Consider the following 25,238-nt stretch of genomic DNA (forward strand, 5'->3'; position numbering starts at 1 on the left):
AGACTAAAGAAAAGGTCTTATAATAAGAGGTGCATTGTTAGGGAGGAAAATGTTAATGACCCGGAAGTGGATACAGCTAGCACCTCGGATGGAAAGGTTCAGAAGCTGATTAAGAAAGAGAAGTAGTTTGTTAAGTTTTAGGTCCTCATTTGTTGGAGTTGTTAGCCGTTGCTCCTTGTGTCTCTGTTTCAGTCTTGATTACTTTTTATTGTGTTTGAACTTTATTTCCTCTCTATTATGTCCTTTGTATTTCAGCTCAATTTTAATGCATTCAACACATGCTAGAAATTTTATTTTGACATGAGCCACGTATGACATGAATGCAAGTAATATGGGATCAAGAATATATATGATTTGATGATAGGATGAAGTGAAATATAAGGTCAAGCAACTCAGAGTGTCTAGCCTGTACATGGATTATTAATAAATCTAAAATTTAATAGCTTGGACTCGAGCCTAAAAAATATAGATTATTAATGATTATTATTATAGTAAGATCTAATATTAAATTACTAATGTCCGTAATAATTTTTATACAAGTGCTTTTGATAGTAATAAAGATTAAAATTATTCTTTATTTTGTGTAGAAGATATTGATTGACACTATAAAGATGATAGATGAGTACACATATATATAAATTTATATATACTCCCTCCGGTCTTAATTATAAGACCTCATTTGTAGACTACAAAGGAGGTCTTATAATTAAGACCGGAGATAGTATATTGAACACAATAAGTAATTTTTTTTATATAGTTAACTTATATTTACATGTTGTAAGGATAACTACTTGCTTACCTCAATGATATGACATGCATGTCATCATGCGTTAGAAGAAAATTTTGTTTCAATCTCCACAATCCACGGCACGTAGCTTTTTATTTTTCCAGCTTTATTTTCTTTCAATGGTCATAGAGATGTCGGCATGCTTTATTAAATTTGAATAAAAATCATTAGTGAACTCATTGAAAATAAAATGCTCATACTTTTTATATTAGATGATAGATAAATTTGTTAGAATTAGTCCAGTGAAGAACATCTTATATATATATATATATATATATATTAAGGATATGTAAACAATATAATTTATTACAAATTTACATATATTAAAAAGAATATGCATCATATCCTTTTTTCCCTTAACAAAGGATATTTAAATTAGTGATAGATAAAGTAATTCAAATTGATATTGAAGATATTAGACAAGCCTACTAAGCATAGAAATTTGTTCTTCTATTAGACAGGCCCATTTGTAACTTATAGGCCCACAATATTGAGTCATTCGGAATGGTTGCTCAGCATACTAATGGGCTTATGGACTACGTGGGCTGCAAGTGTGATGATAGTGTTCATGGTACATGAAGTTGTACAGGAATATTCCCAAATCATGATAATCAATGTGGCATCACTTTGGCTCTTCATACATAGCTTATGTATAAAATTCTTTTTCAAGAAAAGATGTCCTTGTCATGTATCTCTTTATCTGTTTACCCACATACGGATGGTTTAACCATTAGACTCTCATACTTAGTTATCATTCAACTGTATATATGCACTCAGTCCTAACAAAAATCTACATGCTCACACTTGGATACAAATACACACCCCTTTATTTCTTTGGTTTTTAGTCATCTTAATTGTCTCTCGTCCGTTCATATTAATCTAGCTTAATATGAATGAAAGAACGGATTCAATGAACTAGAGTGGACGTACAATTAATAAGTTGCTAGACTCAAGCCAATGTCTTATTTTGAACTCCGATCTTTGTCAATGTTCTTCATTTGGTTAGTTAAACTTTTCCCCCTTTGTTTTGAGACATATATGTATCTCATACTAACAAGGAAATATTGTTGTGTTCTAATTTCAATCATAGATACGCAATCCTGTGAGCTGATGGCAACAATATTATACCCACCATTTGAGAATAATATCTAACCTTCTAGTGTTTTCACCTAACAAGTGAGGAGGACAAGAAAATGAGCCAAGCAAACAGCTACTCTTCAAGATATTACAAATATTGTAGCAAACTTGTCATCCCAATTTAATACTGGTATCTTTGTCAAATAATGTTTATATTTTATTTAGATCATTGCATCACTTACTCATTGCAGTCATCTTTTTAAGGCGATGCTCACTTCCCCATTGCAGCTCAAAAGAAACCTTTAACTCATAAGGGAGTGAGAATGAGAGGGTTGAAGAGTAATGCTAAGATTATTGTTAAGAGGAGGAACAGAGTACATCCAGCTATTAAACAAGGTGAGCCCATTAGTTTCATTTCTGACACTTATCATTAGTGTTCACTTAACTTCCAAGGTTAACTTAAATACAAGTTTGAAGACAAACATGAATGCTGATGAATGTGTTTTATCAGATTTATTTCTAACTAATGATATAGATAACAACCACGCCTCAATCAACCCTCAAGATCAAGGTAACATAACGTAACCAATACTCAATCTGATCTAACATCTATCTTTGATTTTTGCCATGCTTTTTTATCAATTGGAAAAGTCTTTCTAACTTTCTGTCTTCACCAACCCTAGATGGATCCCAACCACTTGATGTAAGAAATCATTTGATCATGCAAGAATTAAGTTATGACAGAAATAAAATAAAAGAACAGGGAAGGAGATTATTGGCATCGCTTAATTCTGAATAAAAGTGGATATATGATGGGGTAATGTTATCTTCAACACGGTGTTATCAGCAATTCTTCTTTGTCTATGGGTATGGTGGTATTTGGAAAGGCTTTCTTATGGAATGTACTCACATTTGCTCTTTGAGCTAAGGGTAAAATTGTTCTTACAATGGCATATAGTGGGATTGCAATGACCTTATTACCATCAGGAAGGATTACACACTCTAGGTTTGCTATTCCCATCCAGATCAACTAGTCTTCAGTATGCTTGATAAAACAAAACTCACCTCTAGCGCAATTGATAAAAAATACGACTCTAATTATATGGGATAAGGCTTCTATGGTTCAACGCTTCCATGTAAAAGCATTTGACAGGTCGCTTTCGGATATTATGCTGTATAGGCAACTTTTTAGTGGGAAGTATGTCATTATGGGTGGTGACTTTTGCCAAATTCTCCCTATCATTCCAAAAGGTACCAGAGCTAGCATTATTAATGCATGCATTAATTCTTTACGGTTAGGGGATTATTGTAAACTTTTCAAATTAACACAGAACATGCACTTGTGTTTATCATTAATTACCCAAGAAAAAGAATGGTTATTGGAAGTTAGCCATGGGACATTAGGGGTCTTAAATGATAGTATTGATGATATTGAAATATCAGATAAATTGATTCTGCGTGACTTTGAAGACTCCACACATGTTATTGTGCATTCTACTTATTCAAGCCTATTAGAAAACTTGGATTGTAATGAATATTCCAATGATAGGGCTATTTAGCACCTAATATTAAGATGGTCAATGGCACCAATGAGTACATATATTCTATGCTAATAGGAGAGGCATATGGATTTTATAGTTGTGACTTAGTGTGCAAGACTGCAGACAATAGTGACAGCTTCGATAATTTATATACTATAGAATTCCTAAACACAATAACATGTTCTAGCACGGATCCCCATAAGTTAACGCTCAAAGTTGGAACTCCTATTATGTTATGACAGAACATTGACGAAGCATCAAGTTTATGCAATAGGGCATGTCTCCATATATGAAAGATAGGCAAGGCAGTGTAGTGGCAATCATATTGAATGGTCAAATCTAAACCAGAAGGTTCTCATACATAGGATGTATATGAATCCCTTTGAAAGTAGGTGGCCATTCTGCATGCAATGGAGGCAATTTCCCATTACACTATCATTTGCTATTACTATAAACAAAAGTCAAGGGCAATCTCTTCACTATGTAGGGTTATATCTATGCAAGCCCATGTTTACACATGGACAATTATATGTTACTTTGTCAAGAGTCAGGTGTATGGTTGAAGGTAGTTGTCTATGGTAATGGCAAGGGCAATGGCAGCACAACACAAAATATTTAGGAATTTTTAGCATATGGTGCAATCACAAAATGTTATGTTCTAATATCGTTTGCTAATTAAATATGTATTCCCAAAATGCTATTTAAGTTAAGGTTACCATGGTTAAATGTTGCTAGTTGTTCAACTATTCGTGCATCGCACAGGTAGCACGTGCTAGTTAGGATCAAGAGAGAGATATGTTTCCTTCTTACGTGCTAGACATGTATCTTTGCTCTCCCTTGGTTTCTCTTTATCTCTTTTGCCTCTCTTATTGTTGGCTCATCATCTTGCTAGCTCTTCATCTAGTTGCCTTCCAACTTTTTCTTTTGGTTATATTTTTTTCCTTTCCACTTCAATTTTTTCTTGAGATAGCTGGCAGATCCTACATGGAGGTTAATTGATAAAAATGGCATTAGGCTCATGGTAAGTTGTTTACCCTTCCCTCTTATTGCCTCAGTAATTCTGATCAAAGTTAAAAGACAACGAATGCAAATGAAAGAAGGAGCTATGTGATTTTTGGGTGGTTGGTGCTTCTTTTTTCTTTTTTTTTTGTTATACAGGTCTTTAACCATGATCACATGTGATAATGATTTTCAAATTTGTCCTTACCTAATCCTTGCTCATTTTAAGATGATGCTCCTATACAGTTTAGTTTTTCTTCTCTCATATATATTTAGTCTAATGATTTAGTAAATGATTGGAAATGGAAATAGATCTTTAGTCTATGTTTTTACTTATCATAAGCCATTGCTATTTGATCCAGTACTATACATTTTGGTTGAATCATTAATTTTCAATGTTATAATTTCTTTTCACTTAGCATTTACACAGCATGTCACCTGATCTAATGACAATAGGTCTTTATTAGAACCATTTGCTCATTTTGTCTTGCACTTCATCCTTTTTTGTTTTTTTAACCTTTAGATTTTTTATCACCTAAATCATGATCCTATTTGTCACTTCACTCTGATGTTCTAGCTTGCAATTAGCAAACAACTTTACCACTGCAACAACTAATGCTATCAGTGTTTGAAAATTTTCTTTGCAATAGTTTTGACATAAATCCACATTCTTTGCTCATTAAATCAAAAAATAGGAAATGCTCATTTCCCAAAACATTTGGGGTGAGATACCATGTTTCTTTTATTATTTTTATTTTTTGAATTTTTATCTCTATTTTATTTTTTTTCCTTGTTAGTTGCGTTAAGTTGTATCTAACGCTCAAGTATTTTTTTTTAGTATCATCTATCATAAAAAATTAATTAATTTTTAGTGCATTCATATTATTTTTTCAGTCACACTCAGTATCATAAATTAATGAATATTTAGTGGATCCAAAGAAATTTTTTCAATTAATGAGTACTACTAAAAAAATACTTTAAGGTGCTAGATGCACTAAAAATTAATTAATTTAGAATACCATGTGCCACTAAAAAAATACATAGAACGTTAATGCACTAGATGCACTAATAATTAATGAACTTAGGATACTAAATGTTATTGAAAAAAATATTTTATGATACTAATGTACTAAAAATTAATTAATTTTTTTGGGTACTATGAAAAAATATTTCAGAATATTGAATAAAACTTAATTTAAATAAATAAAAAATTTAATTAAAATAAAAAAAAGGATGGGTTCCATCCCCTAAAAGCTGCCATTGGGGGATCAACATGGCAAATTTACCTATATACTAAAACAGTAAAAACAAAAGATTATCCAAATCCTATAAAGTGAAGAATATTTACTAAAATGTTACACTTGAAAGCATTCATGCAAATAACAACTTTAAATTTGTGAAGAAGCCGTTCTTAGAGTGAACAATTTTTCCTTCTCATTCTTTTCTCTCTCCTTTGAATTCTAACATTAATTTTTTTTAATGTTAAAAAGCTAAAATCATTCACTCGGTGAACCATTTCCCTTCTTTCCTGACTTCTTTCCTCCTTTGTCTCCTACTTTTTTGTTTTTTCCTCCCTCACTCCTCTCCCGCACTCTCACATGTAGATAGAATGAATAAATGATGTATGAAGATAACAAGATATAAAGATTCATAAGATTAAAAATAAAAGGATATAAAAATTTAAAAATCAAGAAAAAAAAATTATATACTTCATAATTTCAAGTTTATAGCTAATCTTCTAAATTATAATCTTTTTTTTTTAAATTTGATCTATAAGATTTAGATGAAGTTTGTTGGTACTTGACAATTTTCTTTTAAAAAGTATTTCATTTTCTATTCAATATTTGTAAATAAAAAATCAATCTACCCTCTATAATAAATCAATGCTCCGCAAATTACTATCTTTGGTCTTAAATATAAAAATTTGTTGGATATTCAATTTGATCATGTATATGAGATCTCAATTCCCATGGTCTCTTATATTTGTTCTTTTTTTTGGCCCCCAAAGTAGTTCTCATAGTGAAAGCATATGTTAAAGAATTTTCATTCTAACACTCATGATTAACAAGGTATTTTAGGGAAGACAATACTCATTTATTACAAATAACTAATTTAACTTACTTTCTCAATATTTACAAATTAGTTATCTAGTTATTATGCTCGTTCAATCCTTAACATAGGACCTAATTGTTAAGCTAATTTTGGTCCTAAATATAAGAACTATTTCTCTATTTATTAATTTTTTCCCTCAACCATAATGAAGTAGAAGAGGGAGGGAGGATATTAAGAAAGATGATTATGGTGTTTTAGGAAAAATGTGTCATATTTCTTATGATTGACTAATTTACCTAACTTTCTTAATTTAATTTAATTAGTTAAATAGGTCTTACATTAAGGATCAGGAGAGTATTACATACTAGAGATAGTATATCTTGGTGGGCCAAGTTGCATCTAGTTCCTCAAAGGCTTGAATTATTTTTCAATAGCGTTTATTACTAGAACTATTTTAGAAAAAAAATGAATAAATGTAGGAGACTGTGAGGATTGAGATCTCATATATGAGATTGAAGGTAGTAATTTATTAGACATTGATTTATTATAGAGGATAGATTGATCTTTTATTTACAAATATTAAATGGAAAATGAAATAATTTTTAAAAGAAAATTGTCAAGCAGTAACAAACTTTATCTATATTTTATGGGATTTGGGTAATTTTTTTTGTACTGTTTGCAGTATATAGGTAAACTTGCCGAATCAACATACCCTACTCATAGATTCACTGAGGATGGGGGCATATAGACCCTTTTGACGTCATCTACCTCTCTTTCATTTTGTTAGCATAGTCAAGGTAATGTTCTAACAAAAAAGGATGTAACCCATCAGTTTATGTATTGGTATGCTGATGATAGAGGAAGTGTTTATTTTGTTGAGGAAAGTAGTATCATGGGGTGATCTCACAATCATTAGTTTGATCACTTAGTTATTTGCCAAAGTATCCTAAAGATATGTGCATTACCTATAATCCTATATTAGTATAAGATAAAGTTATATTATTCAATGCATTTTGAGAGGGAAAAAAGTGAGTCTAGTGAAACTGTGATCTAAAACAAATGCTGCAATATTTAAAGAGTAATATATTAGTTTCTTTATTTAACTTTTGGAAAGCTTGGGTTCTTTGTTCTTTTCTGGAGTAAGATTGGTTTCCTTATTTTTTTCCCTAGCGAGGCTGCAAGATGAGTGTTTTATGAAGATGTCTCATTCTTTAATATAAGCACCACCATTTAATGGGTTTTGAGGAAACAGGTTCGAAATAAATAGAAAATATATCACTTGTAGCCAAAATAGTAGGATTAAAATATATTGCTTTTAGTTTCCACTCTGAATTTAAAAAGTGCAAAGATACCTTATTTTCATACTTACAACATTAACCGAGTCTCGTTTAAGTGAGTAGAAATGAATTTGACTGTTATCAGCAATAATTGATTCTCCTACATTCATCAGAAGTCGTGGGATTTCAAATCTGGAATCTTAATTATTAGAGGTTATTGGAGAGGATAAATGGGGAAAAAATATCATGTCCTTCATGATTCAAGCAATATGTTCTCTATTCCATCGCTTATGTGGTGAATATGACAAACATGTTAATCCATGTAAATAGCAAAACAGGGGTGATTTTCTCGAAAAGGTATGAATGTGAAAATAAAAGGGGAAAAAATATTGGCATGTTAGCCATGTTAATTCCAAAGATATGAATCAATATCAATAGTCAGATTAAAAGAATTTTGAAGTAATGAGTTCTGATGAAGCAACAAGATATGGCATTTTTGTTCTTTGTCCAAAATATTGGCTCACTTGAAATTGTGGAATTTGTTTTCTAGCATAAAAGTATTTCAAAATCTAAGACCCTTAGATTATCATTTTATGTGTTAGTGCATGCGATTTGGATTGTGTATATTATAAATATTGTGTGTTGGTATGTCAAAGAGAGTCATTTTAATATTATTGAAATATTTTTTTAAGAGGGGATATGTTTATGTTCTTATAAATTAAGGAATTTATATTAGTTCATAAATCAACATATGGGGTTTATGAATCTAATATATGTTTACAACTTTTAATCAAAGAGATATACCACTTCAAGAAAACACCACAATGCATCACTTCATTATCTACAAATACTCTTAGCATCATTCTATTTGTAGAAGAAGAAAAATCTCTTGTTGAGAGTTCTTTTACCTTTTGTTGTTCTATCATCTTATATTCTTGTAGAAAAGGTTCGTTTAATCCTAAAGAGTATCGCTCCCTAAATCATTAAGAGGTTATGGAATACTTCTTAAAAACAATGTTCCTATTACATGACTCGAACCATATATTATTATTGTTTTTGTGTATTTTCCCAACAATTTGAAATACAATTTATAGTTATTTCATAGAGAATTAATAAAGGTAAATTACTATAATAAATACGTAAATAAGAAATATTTAAGAATTCTGGATAAAAGTAAATGAGAAACATTATTATATGATCACAAGTAATCATGATTACACTTTAATCTGGAGTGTGGCAATGAATAATTATTATCATATAAAGTTAAGAGAATGTGTAACCAATATTTAGTAAAAACATTAACATACAAATTTGCCCTAAAAGTTTTTACTCGAGAGTATTGAACACCCAAAAATATTTTGGGCATAAATTTATCCTAAAAATTTAAAATTGTAGTTTCAAAAGGAGATATTAAAAAATAAATTTTTTGAGGGTGAATGAATTTTTCTTGAAATAGGGAGGGATAAAATATAATAGAAAGTCTGTTGATTCATACGCCCATCTTCTTTTACTATTTTCCTAAAGTTTTTACATGATATATTTTTTCTTTTGACTCAACATTAAAAGAAAAACAATAGAGTTACATGTCAGAATGGACAAGAAGTTTATTCATTTCGAAAAAAGTTGTATTGAAGTCTTATAGAAGAGAAAATATGGCAAAAAAAGTCCCTAGAAATCTTCTAATTAATCACAAGTCCCAAAAAGACCTCATTGCAATTTAATTAAATGCAAACAAACTTCTTTGCCCTTGGCAATGTAGGCCCCAAAAAAAACAATAGAAAAAGGAAAGAAAGAACTCATTTCATGCATCTTGAAACTCTTGCATATGAGAAAGGAGCAAGCAGCCATTCATGGAGCATCTTCCCCATCACCATTAGTGAAGTCCATGCACCTTCCATTTTAATTGTCTCAATCGATTTCAAGGTTCAAAAATTTCTTTCTTCTCCTCTTTTAGAACATTTTGGTTGATAGATTAGGTTCAGGTATCATTTTACCCTTTACCTTCTGTCTTCATCATCTCGTCGATTTTGAGGTTCAAAAGTTTCTTTCCTTTCCTCTTTTAGAACATTTTGGTTTACAGATTAGGTTTGGATATGACTATGCTGAAAATTATTCAACCCTTTAGCTATTATAAAACTTTTATTTTTGGTCTAATATGAATGAATTTAGTAATGCCAAACTTGTGTTTTTAGATTTAGTGTGTGTTGATGATTAAAGTTAGGGTTTCACTATAGGTAGGTAAGATAATAATCGATGCTCTATTTTTGGGTATATTGTGGGTGAGTTGATTGTGGGTTTGCTTTGTTTGAGCATGATTCAGTGAGAATAGATGAAAAGGATGAAAGTTGGTATGAGTAGAAACTCTTACTGCGAAATGAGATATTGTGTTATCAATATATGCGACGATAATTGTCAATATAAATTGCGATAGTTGTCAATATTACTGCTTCACTTGTTAATGATGATGCAGGTTTACATTAAAGATGACGAGTACAGCTAGAAAGCATCTTTTTTTTTTTTTAATATAGCGGTTAAGTTTCTAAATGATGGAGAAGATGATATGTGGTATGTTAGGGGTAGTGTAAGAACAAAAAAATAAAGAAAGGCACATGTTATGAAGACTTCTTGAAAAAGAAAGTAATTTATTTGTTTTGAAATTTTTAGCTATATTTTTATAAAAGTATATTTATGGAGTTGGTAGATGATGAAGGGGTAGAGCATTTAATAAAGATTAACGAAAAAAGTGATTATGTGTACGTAGAAGATAATGGAAGTAATGACTATACAGAAGCAATAAGGGATGATGTAAAGAAAAAGCAAGATGCATAGGTTTAGTTTGGACAAATGTTTTTTATTGTCATTTTTTGCTATAGAAGTTGTTACTGGCATGCTACTAAGTTGTTATTATATTCATCCTAATTTGTCATTTACTGTGGGATTGATCAATTTTTCTGGAGGTTTAAATGGACTGTCTATGTCTCTACTTATTTCGTTTAATGAGATTGGAGAGACATTGTCAATTCCATGTACTATGGAAGATGCAATGAGATTGGACCTAGTGCTAAGACATGTAGCAACTCAAATCCTAGTTGAGAACATGTTATGAAAGCCTTTTTTTCTTTGTAAATGGTGTGAAGAAAATTTTTGTATATATGACAATATGCACCAATATTTAGTTTGATATTGGATACATGTAACCCATGTTTTTTTTTTCTTGGAATGGGTTGTGAAATTGGTGAAATCACATGTATGTGAAGCTATTAATAAAAATTGGCTATAAAATGGTATATTCAATTTTAATGTGCAATCAGTTGTAATTATCTATATCTTGCATTGTCATTATATGCTTCCCCACTTGTCAATCATTACACTATCACTTGTCAATTTATCTAATGATAAAGGTTGGTTACAATGTCATATGATATAAGGTTGATTATAATGTCATATAAAATCACTTATAACATACTTATCATCACTGATATGAAATTATACAATTACTTGTTATTCACTACATCTTGAATTGTTACTAGTTGTAGTTAGATTTGTCAATAGCTTCACTGTCACTGGTCAGTAGTGACATTATAACTTGTCAATAGTTGGAATTATCCCTTTTAATAGCATTCAATTAATATAACTTTCAGTAATGCATTCTTGTTATAATGAGTTATAATGTGCTATGATAGTTATATTTTAACATATATATAATTCAATTGCAAATGTGAAATTAAGAATACCTTTAGTTGTTAATATTTCTTGTATTAATTATTAATATATACACCTCGACTTGTTAGTAATTGCACTGTCCATTATGATATATATATTGTTTAATATGTAAGTAAATAAATGGAATTCAACATAATTGGACTGAATTCTACTACATGTGACAAATAGAAACACTAAAATATGAATAAGAAAGTAAGTAATCATATTATATACAATTCAACATAATTAGATTAGTTCCTACTAGAAAATGAATTGTCAACTAGAGGGTTATTACTAGTCATTTCTAACACCCATGATTGTCAGTAGCTTTATCTCCTTTTCTTGCTTTGGTTGAAATCCAATGGCATTAATAGTACTATATCCCTATGTTTGCTTATTTCTATAAGTAGCCACCATAGGCATCCAACTTTAAGCTCCTATAGTTTATTCTTCGAGTACCATGGCATATCCTACACCATCACAAAAAGTGTCATCCCACTCTTATAGCCACGAGAGAACATGAATGCCACATGAATCACTATAAACAGAATTTTACATATAATGATCATGTGAACCTTATTGTAAACCATAATAACTAAATTAATTCAATCCAACAAATAAACTTAAGTTATCATACTAGACATAAAATTTGGCCCATTTTACTTTGTTATCAATTTTACCCTCATTCTCAAACAATTCTGGCTTAATAGCATGCAACAAGCTATGGTTAAACAATTATTTTGCAAAAAAAAATTTACATAAACAAGGAAGACAGAGTAAGACAAAATCAAATGGCAATAATAATACCATGCAATGACAACTAAGAATAATATAATCCAAAATGTTACATTCTGATATTTATTTAATTGTCATTATTTGCACTCTCCCTTGTCAATACACCTTTCTTTACTTGTCAATATTGGCACTGTCACTTCTCAATATATCTACTAATTTAAGTTTTACAAAACTTTAATTTCAAGTAAGTGTGCTTGAACTTTGGGAACCTCCATCAACTTGTTAAAAATTATACGAAATAAAAAACTGAATTTTCATTCTTTTTTTGTATTAGATACTTTGTAACAATATATGGATATCAGATTACCTATGCTAATTTCTAATGTCTCCAAAAAAAAAAATGATGTCATTGTCTTCAACTCTTCATAACCTGTGTCTTTCTTTATACTTCTTGTTCTCATGCTACTTCTAAGTTCTAACATATCGCATATCATCTTCTCCATCATTTACAAACTTCCCCTTATATGAAAATACAAAATGGATTCTTTCTGGACATACTCGCTATCTTTAATGTCACTAACAAGTCAAGTAGCTATAATGTCAACTATCATGGCTTACACTTATAATACATTCTCCCATTTCACAGTTAGGGTTCTTACCCATGCCAACTTCATCTTTTTAATCTATCTCACTAAATCATGACCAAACAGAGCAAATCTACAACCAATCCATCCACAATATACCTAATAACAAATCATCCATCATCAGTCTATCCACCCACAATGAAACCCCAAGTTTAGTCACCAACACATACCAAACAAAAAACACAAGTTTTGTCATAATAGATCATAAAGGGGGGGGAAGCTTTGCAACAGCCTAAAGGGAGAAATGATTTTCTATATACCCCCCACATAAACCCAATCCGAAAACCAAAATATTTTAGGAGAAGAGAGGAAAGAAAGTCTCGAACCTCAAAATCAACCAAGACAATGAAGCAGAAGGTGTTTTGACTTCAATAATGGTGATGAGGAAGATGGTCCCACTTTGCTTCTTTTGTTGTCAAGTTTTTCTCTCTCATATAGGAGCTCTATGAAGAAGATAAAGGAAATCAATTATGCCTATGTTTTTTGGCTCTTTATTTGGACGGGCAATAGTGTCTAATCATTTTTTTCATTAACCCAATCAAGTTCCTTTGAACTCCTATGCAATTATTAAGTTTGAAAGTATCTTTTTGCTGTATTTTGTCTTTTGTAAGACCTCAATCTCATTTTTCCTTTCATTTATCACATTTTCCATTCAAATATTATTATCCTAATTGAGTTTGGTAATTGAAGGCGTTGCCCTTAGTTTGCTTCTGATCCCGTTTTAAAATCACGTGCTGACTGTTGAAATATCTATAAACATTTAAGTTTAACAAACACGTTTCATGTAAGTCGAAACAAAACTCTATAAGCCATTCCAAACCAAAAGTCCATAATGAAGTTTAACTTAAGTCCATGATCATTTTAGCTTTAAAATCACGTGCCATCCATGTAGAATAACCCCTTCAAAAATGGCTTTTAAATAGTATTCACGGAATATAAGACTTATGCGAACATGCTTATAAGTACTTATATTGAGCAGTTTCAAACAAGCATTAGTACAGGTAACTTCCCTTTATACTAGGAAGTGTGACCTCCTTATATTACGCAAAATACAAAAAAAAAAAAAAAAAAAAAGTCGTTTTTGTCATTTACAAATATTGTAAATTTTATACTACATAAATTATTTTTTCTGTTGGAGAAAAATAAACTATTCTTTTCTTCTTTATCACTCCCTAATTTGCACAATTCATTTAGTAACGATCCAATTAATTACCTTACCTTGCTCACGTAAATGCTAGTAATTTTTGTTCCAATGACAATCGATTCTCTTGCTGCTTTAAGATGGTCGATCGTAGGAACAATCATGAAAGGCATTATAGTTCATGCCATGGCCTTCCTGTTTTGATTATTAAAAAAATGTCACTAAGATATCATGTCATTGCTTTTGTGGAGAACATTCATTTTAATCGTGGCTTAATTTCTGAGACCTAACCAAAGCTCACATATGCATTGCTCGAGCTTGTTTGAATTAGCATCTCAGAAACACTTTCATATAAAAAAACTACTCTTGTACACTTACCCAGTACACTTTAGAATCACTTTCAAAAAATTAACCTAGACACCCCTTCGTAGGCTTCTAAAAGTAAAGTTACCTTGCAACAACTACTTTGCCCTGAACCAAGCATGTGCATCACGATTGTATCTATTTTACCAGTCCTTGTGAGAAGTCTTTCCTCACCCTAGAACTGAAAATTTGACATGTACTGCAAAAGAATGAAGCATAAGTCACACTTCAGCATACAGGGCGCAGTCACCGGACAAGCACAAGGAATCAGAGTATCCTCATGGACAACAACCCAAGTTAAAAGGAAGAAATGAGACAATCTGGGTAGAAAGAGCCCACAACTTCAACCATGAATCATAGTGCTCTACCTCATCAGATGTTGTATATGCCATTGGTGATTTCTCACTTGTAATAAGAAAAGTCCGCTTGAAGTTCTGTGAGAATTATAACCATTAAAACCAAGCGGCTCAGAGTATTCTCCCTGCTTAGTAAGGCTTGCTGTAGAGCCCAAGCAGAGGTTTTTCCCTCTCTTCAACTCTCTTCCTTGCAGCCTCTCTTGCCTTGAGAGCTGCCTTTTCTTCTTCGGACATAACCTTGGATTTTGCATCTGGTGCTCTCTTTCTCTTTCCCACAGCAAGAGATGAAGGTGCTGCTTTCGTAGATCTCATCAGGTTCAAAGAAGTTGACACTACAGGTCCAGGTGCAGGTACACTTTGAGACTTATTTGCGCCTTTATCTTCAACTGATTTGGATTGTGAAGCTGACGTTGGTTTTTTAACAGTGGGTCCCTTGTGCCCAGCATTAGAAGAAAAGTGAGGTGACGCATACGCCTCTTCCTGAGTCACCCACTTGCCTGCAGCAATTTCTCTAAGTAAAATACCCGATTATCAATACAGTTACGGTATTGTCACACGTGAATCGCTTCAGGAAAAATGACAAAACCAAACATAAAGAACATATGGAACAGCAGTGTATGCAACTCGTACCTATGGCATCAGAATAGTAGAATCCTGACTTTGAATCATAATAGAAACCATTTGTCTGATGGTAATAATAGCCTGAACCACTGTCGAATTCCCATTCTGTAAAATCGGCCAGCAATAATCAGTTTCGATTAAGCCATAACCAAGGCAAGAGATGTTATAAACCATTAACAAAATGACCCATACAAAGTGGGTCAATTGCTCGATAGATAGCATGGTAAAATATCTCAAAAACTACATTAAACTATAAGTTGATGTTCGCATATCCAATTGATTAAAATCCAAGGAAAGCTTTTCATTGGGTAAAGATAGAGTATCTTTTCCTCCCAAGCCCTTTGTTCCCTATGAACACAAAACACCAAAAAGATCAGCCCAAACAAATAGCCTTTTCAAGTTATATAGAATTAATAAAGAACTAAATTAAATTCCAAAAATATAGCACGACGAACAGGGTCAACACAATGAGTCCTTTCCAAAAGAATCAAGTCCAGATAAGACAACTTCCTTCAGAACATGCAAATTAATCATCATTATAACATCTGTGAAGATGAATGAATAGTTTTACTTACAACCTTGACCATCCCCTTGGAAATCTGGTGCTTGTGATTCTCTAGCTGCTTCAAACTTCGCTACATGCTTCTGATAGCTACGCTGTGCTTTCTGCGATAAAATATAAAGACATGAACACCTTGACAAGTAACATATCTGAAAATGTGTTCATGAACACTAAATATTATTATTGGAATGTTGGAATATGTAAATATAGATGGAGGTGAAAATAATAAATTTCAAACCAACCACCATATGTGGTGTGCCAAGGAAAAATCTTAGATACCCGTGTGATTGTGTTTCTCACACAAAGTACAAATGATAAGGAGATAACTTCAGAAATTTTTTTTTGAAAGTATGACAAGACTATTCTGGTGACTACGACACTATAAAGAGAGAAATATGAATGTATCCATTATAAGCGTGAGAGTATATTTCCCATCTCTTTTGTATGCAAGTATGTTCAAATTTCCTAAGTGAACATTTTTTATCACTAAGTGCATAAGTCAGCTTACTGTGTCTTCAACGATACCTGCAATGCATATTTTTCCAGTTCCTCTTGTTGACTTGTTGTAGTCCCCAAAATATCTATTACATCAGTATTCAGCTAGCTTCAATTAATCGGTCAAATTATGGTTTAACCTTGCTTATTGTAACAGTTACAAACTTGTAAAAGCAGTAAAATTAAAAGTCAAATGCATGTCCAATGGAAATAGAATGCATACACTACATACGAAAAGTCAGGTACAGTTTTTAGGAATTAGCTCCAAAATTCCCCATGTAAAACATTACAATTCACAAGCAAAGATATTTCACAACTTAAAATTATATGACTGAATTTTTTGATAAAGCTTCTCCGTATGACACGTTTTTCACTAGGAAAACTCAAGGCACACACCCAAGGAACATTACCTAACCCACGTCTTATCCTAGATGCAATCTATTACTCCCTCTGCTCCTGTTTATAACAGATACTTTTTTGAAAGGGCGTGTTCTTTTTTATAAGAGACAATTTGAAGGTGTTTAGACATTTAATGTACCTTTTTCATATTTACCCTCAATTAATTACATCTCTCTCATCATATTTTCTCACACATTCTCTCATACCTTTTTCGACTCATTCTCTCTCCCACCCTCATTTTCCATAAATAAGGGCATTTTTGGAAAATAGATTGCATTTTTTGCATATTTATTGCTTCTGACTAATTTTAACCAACTTTTTGATTAATGTGACTCGGTTAATCATCTCTTATAATAGGGAACGGAGGAAGTATATCTCAATGATCCTGGGGAAATTGATAGAAAACAGCTTACAAAGTGTGGGGTCTCATTTTGCAATCAACTGAAAGTTCAACTTATATGCCAGTTTGGCATGATGGAAGAGTTTTTAATAGTAGTGGAACTAAAAGTAAAAGAGGAGGAGGAAATGGAAATGGGTTTAAAAGCAGGGAAAATGGCAAAAAAAAGACCATCGAAATAGAAAAATTACAAATTGGGACTCATGACAATATTAGTATGGGTTTTAACAACAATTTTTATGAACTGATCCTTGTATGCAATTTTTCTATTTCAGTAGTCTTTTTTGCGATTTTCCCTTGAAAGTATGTTTGGTATACCTATTGAAGTCATGTATTATTTTTAATTTTTATATTTATTTAAAATATCAAAGGATCAAAATGCACCCTAGTTAAGGAAAAAAAAATCCCAACCCAACCTCTTCCTCTCTTCTCGTCAGTTCATCCATAAATTTCATTTCAAAATTGACTTCACAACAGCACCAGAGATTGAACAACGCCCATAAGCCATAAATTGAACCAGAACCAGAAATAAAAAACGAAGATCCTAGAAGCCTCATCAAATGAATCCTTATGTCCTGACCACCAGTCTCACCGTCATCACCATCCTTCTCCGCCTAGAAGAATGAACCCTCAATTTGGATTTGGATTATTAGGGCTCCTCCGCTTCTTGATGGAGGCTGGCAGCAATGAAAATTAACGGAGGTCAGGGACTAGGACCGCACCATTGCCACTGGAAGCAATCTTCATTGTTGCTGCCAGAAGCTCACGCTCATGGAGCTTCAATCACAAGAGTTCTATGTCTATAGAATGAGGTGGAGTTTGGATGTGAAAATGGGCAAGGACGAATATCTATTAAAATATTATTTGGAGGAATATATTGGTCTTTCAACTTAACTTCCACGGAAGTTTTCAGAATTCCACAGCATCCCCTATGAAAGCCACTTCCTTCATTTTTGATTGAAGTGGATTCCATAGCGAAGAGGTTACCAACATATCAAACACCCTAAATTTAGACTTTCACCATGACTTCCACTTCCATCATACCAAACCAGCACATATAGTTCAATCTGCGAGACCTAATAGGACTCGGTAACTTTTTTTGTATTATAGTATTATCATTATGACTTCAAATATGCAAATTTTGAAAACTGCATTTGACAGACAAATTGACAAACAATGCTATAAACCAAAGCTAATGCATCGAAAGCGGCAATTGTCATATTTTATTGCTGCTAAACCTTGCAAGTACTAAGAATTTTCATTTGCTTATTTATTTATTTTTATACAACAAACAAGAAACATCAATGGCGTAAATGAGGAATAAAACTCCTGGACTCTTACCGCTTCAATTTGCTCCAAGGCGAGTGCTGTTTCTTTCTGTTCTTTCTCCTTAGCAGCGCTCTCTTTTCGCATAGTAGCAAGTCTCTTAGCAACATTATCTTTATGACGCTCACCAAGTTCATGATTCCTAATACTAGCTGGATTATTTGATATATAGATCTTGCAGAAGTCACACCATTTATTACCCTGGCTGACCCAATACTGAAAAAAGAAAAGGAGTAATGAAAAAAACTACAAAAGCATTCAATGATAAACAAGTCTAACTTCAGCATGTCAGAAAGAGCCAAGATGGTACATCTCCATAAGTACGTTATCATAACAAATCCTAACCCTGGAATTTGTATAAACAGGGATATGTAGTTGCATATTATCGTCTACTAATTAGTTTAAAAATTAGTTTATGCCCATAAAATCTCAATGACTGAAGCAGTTACGACAGTAAAGCATGATCTATGAAAGTTTAAAAGTAAACTTAGAGGCTTCCCACCCACTGGTCAGAAAAAAAACCAAAATATATATCTCCTGGGCTACTTTGTATCTGTTGAACTTCTAATTATCAGACTTACGATGTCATAATCTTAAAGGTACAAATTTTGGACAGCTTAATTGTCCATAAAGGGGGAAACCTGATTTAAAAAAAAAATGAAGAGATAATATTAGAGAAAGAAAATCAAAGTAATCATAAAAATTGGATACATTAAGCAGTTTACCTCAGTCATTGTGAAAATTAGGCTGCAAATCTGATTAGTCGGACAGGAAAGTAGAGGATGACTAAATAACCTGCCTTTTTGTCAAACCCAAGGGCCTGACTTAGTTCTGAAAAGCAAAAGGCATAACAGAGAATCTGAATTACCGGAAGAGATAAAATCCAAGCAACTAGATGCAAACTATCATCAACAAACGAGATTCAATCATATCTCGACTGCAAATGGCTAATGGGAAAGTTTAGAATGTTACAATACATGAACGCTGCAAATGCGGAAGAAATAAAATCCAAGCAATTCTTGCATGCATTATGCAATCAGGTATGAATTCAGTCAACATCATAAAGTTAATGGTGGGGTAGGTCATAAACGAGGCAGCTTATAATGTTATTTAGAGGGTGTTTGGATTGGCCTTTTAGAAGTGATTTTATGGTGTTCAAAGTAAATATGTGAGAGAAGTTTTGTCCGGACTTGCATGAAAGCAATTTTTTTTAAGTGCTTCCATGCAGTTCTCAAACTGCCCCCGAGTCAGAGTTTAGAATTCAGTCAACATCATAAAGTTAATGGTGGGGTAGGTCATAAACGAGGCAGCTTATAATGTTATTTAGAGGGTGTTTGGATTGGCCTTTTAGAAGTGATTTTATGGTGTTCAAAGTAAATATGTGAGAGAAGTTTGTCCGGACTTGCATGAAAGCAATTTTTTTAAGTGCTTCCATGCAGTTCTCAAACTGCCCCCGAGTCAGAGTTACTGGAAGAGATAAAATCCAAACAACTTCAGGCAGCATATATAGGTATAGCGTCAATAATCGACAGTGGGGAACAAGGTGAACAACAGGTTGGGTGGACTGGAACGAGTTAGCGGTCGAGTCCAGCCGGTCCAGCCCCTTGGTTCATCTCTTGCTGCCTTTTTTTTTTTTTTGGGTACTCATTGATAAGATGCTTTAGCTTACATCTCATATATAAAAGGAAACGCAACAGAAGACAAAGTTGTTCAATGCAGACAACCAAGGTAATTTCAACAAAATATAATTTCTTTTTCCCCCTTGCTTCACACATTCATTCGTCCCCATCTTCCCATCACTTTTATTCATTCATTCATTGACCCTGATGGCAATACTTCTGAGCAATACAGAAAAGAAAATGAGAACAAGAGTAACCAGATAGGCTTCTAGTTATACTGCATTGTGACATATGATTTAATTTAGTGACTTAAACTACTTCTCAGCAAGATCTTATATAGAATAATCGCTAGAAGACAGCTACAGTTAAGTAGTAAAAATGAAACATGTCTTGTAACCCCAAAAAAAAAAAAAAAATGAAACATGTCAAATAACACATCAAGTAAAAATTCCCCGATCAACAAAAAGAGGAGCGAAAAAAGCCAAACACCAAATCTTATCATGTTCAACACGCGCAGGACACCAGTATCAGATTCAAAACAGTCCGAATTGCATACAAGCTGAAATCCACTCAGTTTCAGTCGCTTCAACCAGATCTAAATCCGAAGACATATTTCAATCATCCCAAGAAGGATTTAAATGCAGAGTTGCCACCAGAAATCGAGCAAACAAGGGGGGAGTTCAAGAGCCAAGCAGGACTTACCTTTGGGAAGGAAGCGAGGAACGAGTATTGACGTTGACAAGGTGAAGCTCAAGTGTGCACAACAAGGATGGGGAACACACGACGGAGGAAGACGGAAAACAATGACGGAGGAAGAAGAAGAAGATGATGATGAAGAACGCAGTTGCAGGCGGCGACGAGGACGCCCGACGGAGGATCCACAAGCAGGTCCAAGAAGAGAAGTGAAAGATGAGGGAGGCGCCGGCCGGACGAGGAAGAACCGAAATAGTATACAGAAACGGTTCGAACGGGCTTTCGGAAAACGGAAATGAGCCAACACAAACTTTGTTTTTTTTTTTTTTGGTCCAGAAAAACTGATCAATTGAAATGTAATGAAAGACAAAATGACTTTAGAAGAACTAATACAAGGGGGGAAAAAATCACAAGACCTAACATAATTAGTGCTTAGCTGAGTTTTTTAACTATTTGATCCTTAGTGGTATATATGAAAAGGGTTTCATAACCAATACTAAAACTTCTTAGAAAAGTCTACCATAAAAAGAGGTTACTCACTACTATCTTAAACTCAACCGGAAAAAAAAAAAAAAGGAGATAAAGAAACAAATTTAACATAATAGTTAGAGAAATCCACTCATAAGAGTAAAGACAAATCTTGGCCATATGATACTAGTCGAATGAAACTAAACTTTTCCTCCAAGAGAATAGATGGGGCGATTCAAGTAAAATCCAATGTAGATCTAACTTTCTATTTTACTTGTGGGATCAGGGTAGTCTAAAGGGCCACTACGGCTCCTCTCTTCTCAATAATTCATATATTCTTTATCAGTATATAAATAGTTACCTATCAAACAAAGGTTTAGGTTTGGCCTCAATGGAAAAATAAAAACGGGACACCTAACAATATATCTTCACAAACCAAGAATTATAAGATCGCCCTTTTCATTCTAGGATGACAGCAAGATTATACCATTAGAACCTTTTTTTCATGCTTTTCCTAGGGGTCTAGAAAAAATTGCAATCAATAAGATTTTTCTAATCTTCCCCTTTCAAAAGGAAGAATGAAAAATTCTTTTTCCTTTCTATAGGGATTAAAAGATTGAATCTAACCATAATAAGAATAGAATGCTTAGCTGATAAATAATTTGTTTCTTGAGATGTGTCTATTTATCTATCTTTTGACTCGAAGTGGGAGCATGTTTGAAAAAAGATTTTAGAGTATCTAGGGCTGGGCTTAGAGAGTCTCTTAACACCTTTTTTCTTCTCATGGAAATTATTTCACAAAAACTTGTCATAGTAAGTAGGGCTATTCATGAGACGAGACAGGACCGGGATAGACCTGTACTAGTCTTGTCCTGATGAACAAAGAAGGGACAAGAAATCTGTCCTGTCTTATCCCAGTGCTATCCTGGTCCCGTTCTGGACAAGATGACACTAGGATGTCCTGTTTTGCTTCTTCTTTTTTTTGGATAAAATGTTTTTTCCTTATAGTTGGGCTATTGTAATGGATTTTTATTTTTTTAATTCCTTTCTATTTTTAGTTCTTTGGGCTTGGCCTTTTTGAAAGCATCTTTCTTTTTTGTTTTTACTTTTTTGGGCCTAACCATTTTAAACAAAAGCCCAAATAAATAATAGTTGGTAACATAATAATTCCAAAATTCATTTTCACTATTCTAAAAGTCATGAGCAATTATAAAAGCTCTAAATAAATAATAACCATCCAATTACATATATACTAAAAGCTAGAAATACAAAAATTTTGTATCACATATGCCTTAAACATTTTGTATTTTTAACATTTAATAATTATAATAAGATAAAAAATAAAAAAATTACTACCGGGATGAGACGACCCCGTTCGGTGTCTTGTCCCGTCTCGATCCTATTTTTTGTCCCATCTCGAAAAATTTTGGGACAAGTCTGCTCCATCCTACTATGGCCAAAGAGGGACGTGCCTATTTTGAACGCCCCTAATAGTAAGGAAGAATAGGGGAATAAGAAACACACTTAGAGAGCACAGTACAACAAAGAGTTGTATGTTGTGTTTGGAAAGGATGAGTCACTTTCGAAAAGGAATATATTGATTCTATCCTAATTGGTTGGATTGTAGGTGTGATGGTTTACTTCATGGACGAGGTCTCCAGTTCAAGCCTAGGATGGCCCAGCTATGCCAAGGAAAAAAATAGATGAAGTATCTGACTCTTTCATGCAAGCTCCACTTGTCTATTAAGGAAGCTTGTCCCTCTACAATGACTCTTTTTCAAGGCCAGTAATGCAAGCTCCCTCTAAAATTTCCCCTCTCCTTCTAATACTTCCCTTCAAATATTGGGAGATTTAAAGGGTGAGGGGGTGTTTGGCTCAAATTAGGAGAAGGGAGAGGAGGAGGAGAGGAGAAGAGGAGAGGGGAGAGGAGAAGGGATGAGAGGGATTTTAGCATTACCTTGTTTGGATTGATAAGAAGAGAGGAAAGGTGATGGACTTTCATGTTACCTTGTTTGGTTCAGGAAGAGAGGGGAGGGAAAATATTTTTATCTGGACAACTTTGCCCTTATTTCATTTTAGTTTTTTTTAACTTCATATAATTTTATTGAATATTTTTGGGGCACATGAATTAATGCTCAAAAATAAAATATATGACACTAAAATTTAAATTCAAAAATTCCAAAGACACCTATTATGAGAGGTATGCTGATCAACCTCAATCTCAACAAATTCTTGAAAATTTACATGCCTTTATTTCTTCATTTCTGAAGGAGTATCAGCCTCATCTCTATTGTTTCTATCAACTCCATAAAGAACCAACATATTCTCGTAGTTAAGTAAAAGATATTCCTCTAAAAGGCTGCTTTTCGTTTAACCTAAAAATATATATAATAAATATATAAGGTGAAAAAGTACTTACAAATATTGCATAATTGAAAGCAAAAAAACTTTACTCATCTAACCTCAATCAACTGGTCCAATACTTGGTCTTTAGCCTCCTATCGATTAGTGGTTGAGTTCCATGAAAAACCATTCATACCCTTGTAAAAAAATCATAAATTTATGAAAAATCCTTTTTTAAAGTCTTCCAACAATTTTTGACCTTTTCCTTGTCAACTTTAAACCCAAACAAAGCACTTAAATATTGTGTTATGTTATCATAAGTTTTAGTTGTAAATGTTCCATTCACATTTTTATCAAGATATAGCTCATGCATAAATGCATCAATTAGGCCATCATCCATCTTGGAACTCTAAATCAAACTCTGATTAGTGTTATTCCTATCAGCAGTATTCTTATTAGTAGTAGTAGCATATTTGTGACAAGCGCCTTCATTGGAGCCATACTAATAAAATTTAAATACATAAGTAAGCATATATAATAACATATATTTCATAAACAGAGTGAAAAATAATTAAATGTGAAGCAAATAATCTAAAAATCTCTCTATAAAATCTACAAAATTTATACCCATGAGGTAGACATCTTCATAGGATAGATATATCATGGTGAACTAACAAAACATTTTGTATGTAAGTGCACTCTAAAGTAGTTATTAAAAAAAATCCAAAGGAGCTGAGGAAAAAAATAGTAACCAAGAAGTTATAGTGAATAAAAAACTACAAATTATTACAATTTGTCTGAGAAAAACTAAGAGGGTAAGGATTTTAGTGAATGAAATGTTTTTCTCTTATTTTCCTCATTGTTCAGAGAAAAAGAAGGATCTAAAACAAAACCAAGGTCCCATCAAACATTTCAAGCAAACTCATCCAAACATCAAAATACTAATTAACTGGTTAGAAAAGATTAATTAGTACTCCTCCGGTCCTAATTATAAGACCCAATTGACTTATTTGAGGAGATTAAGGAAGTAAGTTAAGTTGGTTATTTATAATAAATAAGTGTTGTCATTCCTAAAATATCCTTGTTAATTAAGTATATTGGCTAAAACTATCATTATTAGAAGGATTATCTTGAAAAAAAATGCATAAATATAAGAGACAAAATGGATTGGGTCTTATAATTAGGACCAAATAAAAAGTCAAATTGGGTCTTATAATAAGGACCGGAGGAGTACTTATTTATTGCTCATTTCATCAAAGCTATAATAAGCAATATGCCCATCTAATCTCAATACAAGTTGTTCCTAGCTGTGATGACATCATGCGCTTTCTCTTTACATATAGGTACGGTGTTGTCAGTTGAATCTAATTGCTTATGCTAATTTACATTTATTAAAAAGGAATTTGAGAGCTTCTAGATCCAGTGGCCATATATTATCCTCGAAGAAAATGGAGATGTTAAACTCATGGCTTAATTAATTCCAATGGGTGTATAAGAGGAAATATTAAAGTTCTTCTCCAATAGAGAAACTCAAAATAAAACAAAATAAAAAAAAAAACAAACAAACTTAGATCAAATAGGTAACTTGAGTTTTGAAATATAAAATACTTTAGAGCTTGAATGAGACTTTTTGGTTAACAA

The 25,238-nt window shown here is 32.7% G+C and overlaps 1 protein-coding gene across 1 annotated transcript; it reads right to left on the minus strand.

Moving 5' to 3' along the window:
- Positions 1-14,133: 14,133 nt before the first annotated feature.
- On the minus strand, positions 14,134-21,048 carry LOC114714947 (zinc finger protein ZOP1-like). Its single transcript, XM_028899738.1, has 6 exons — positions 20,796-21,048; positions 19,200-19,305; positions 18,490-18,690; positions 15,874-15,961; positions 15,305-15,400; positions 14,134-15,171 (listed from the first exon to the last, which is right to left on the minus strand). The coding sequence occupies exons 2-6, from the start codon at positions 19,206-19,208 to the stop codon at positions 14,804-14,806; spliced, it is 762 nt and encodes a 253-aa protein (XP_028755571.1). The 5' UTR covers positions 19,209-19,305; positions 20,796-21,048; the 3' UTR covers positions 14,134-14,803.
- Positions 21,049-25,238: the final 4,190 nt, after the last annotated feature.

The sequence above is a fragment of the Neltuma alba genome, unplaced genomic scaffold (genome assembly GCF_004799145.2).
Source record: "Neltuma alba isolate B1F8T4 unplaced genomic scaffold, ASM479914v2 tig00011557_pilon, whole genome shotgun sequence".
Taxonomy (NCBI): domain Eukaryota; kingdom Viridiplantae; phylum Streptophyta; class Magnoliopsida; order Fabales; family Fabaceae; genus Neltuma; species Neltuma alba.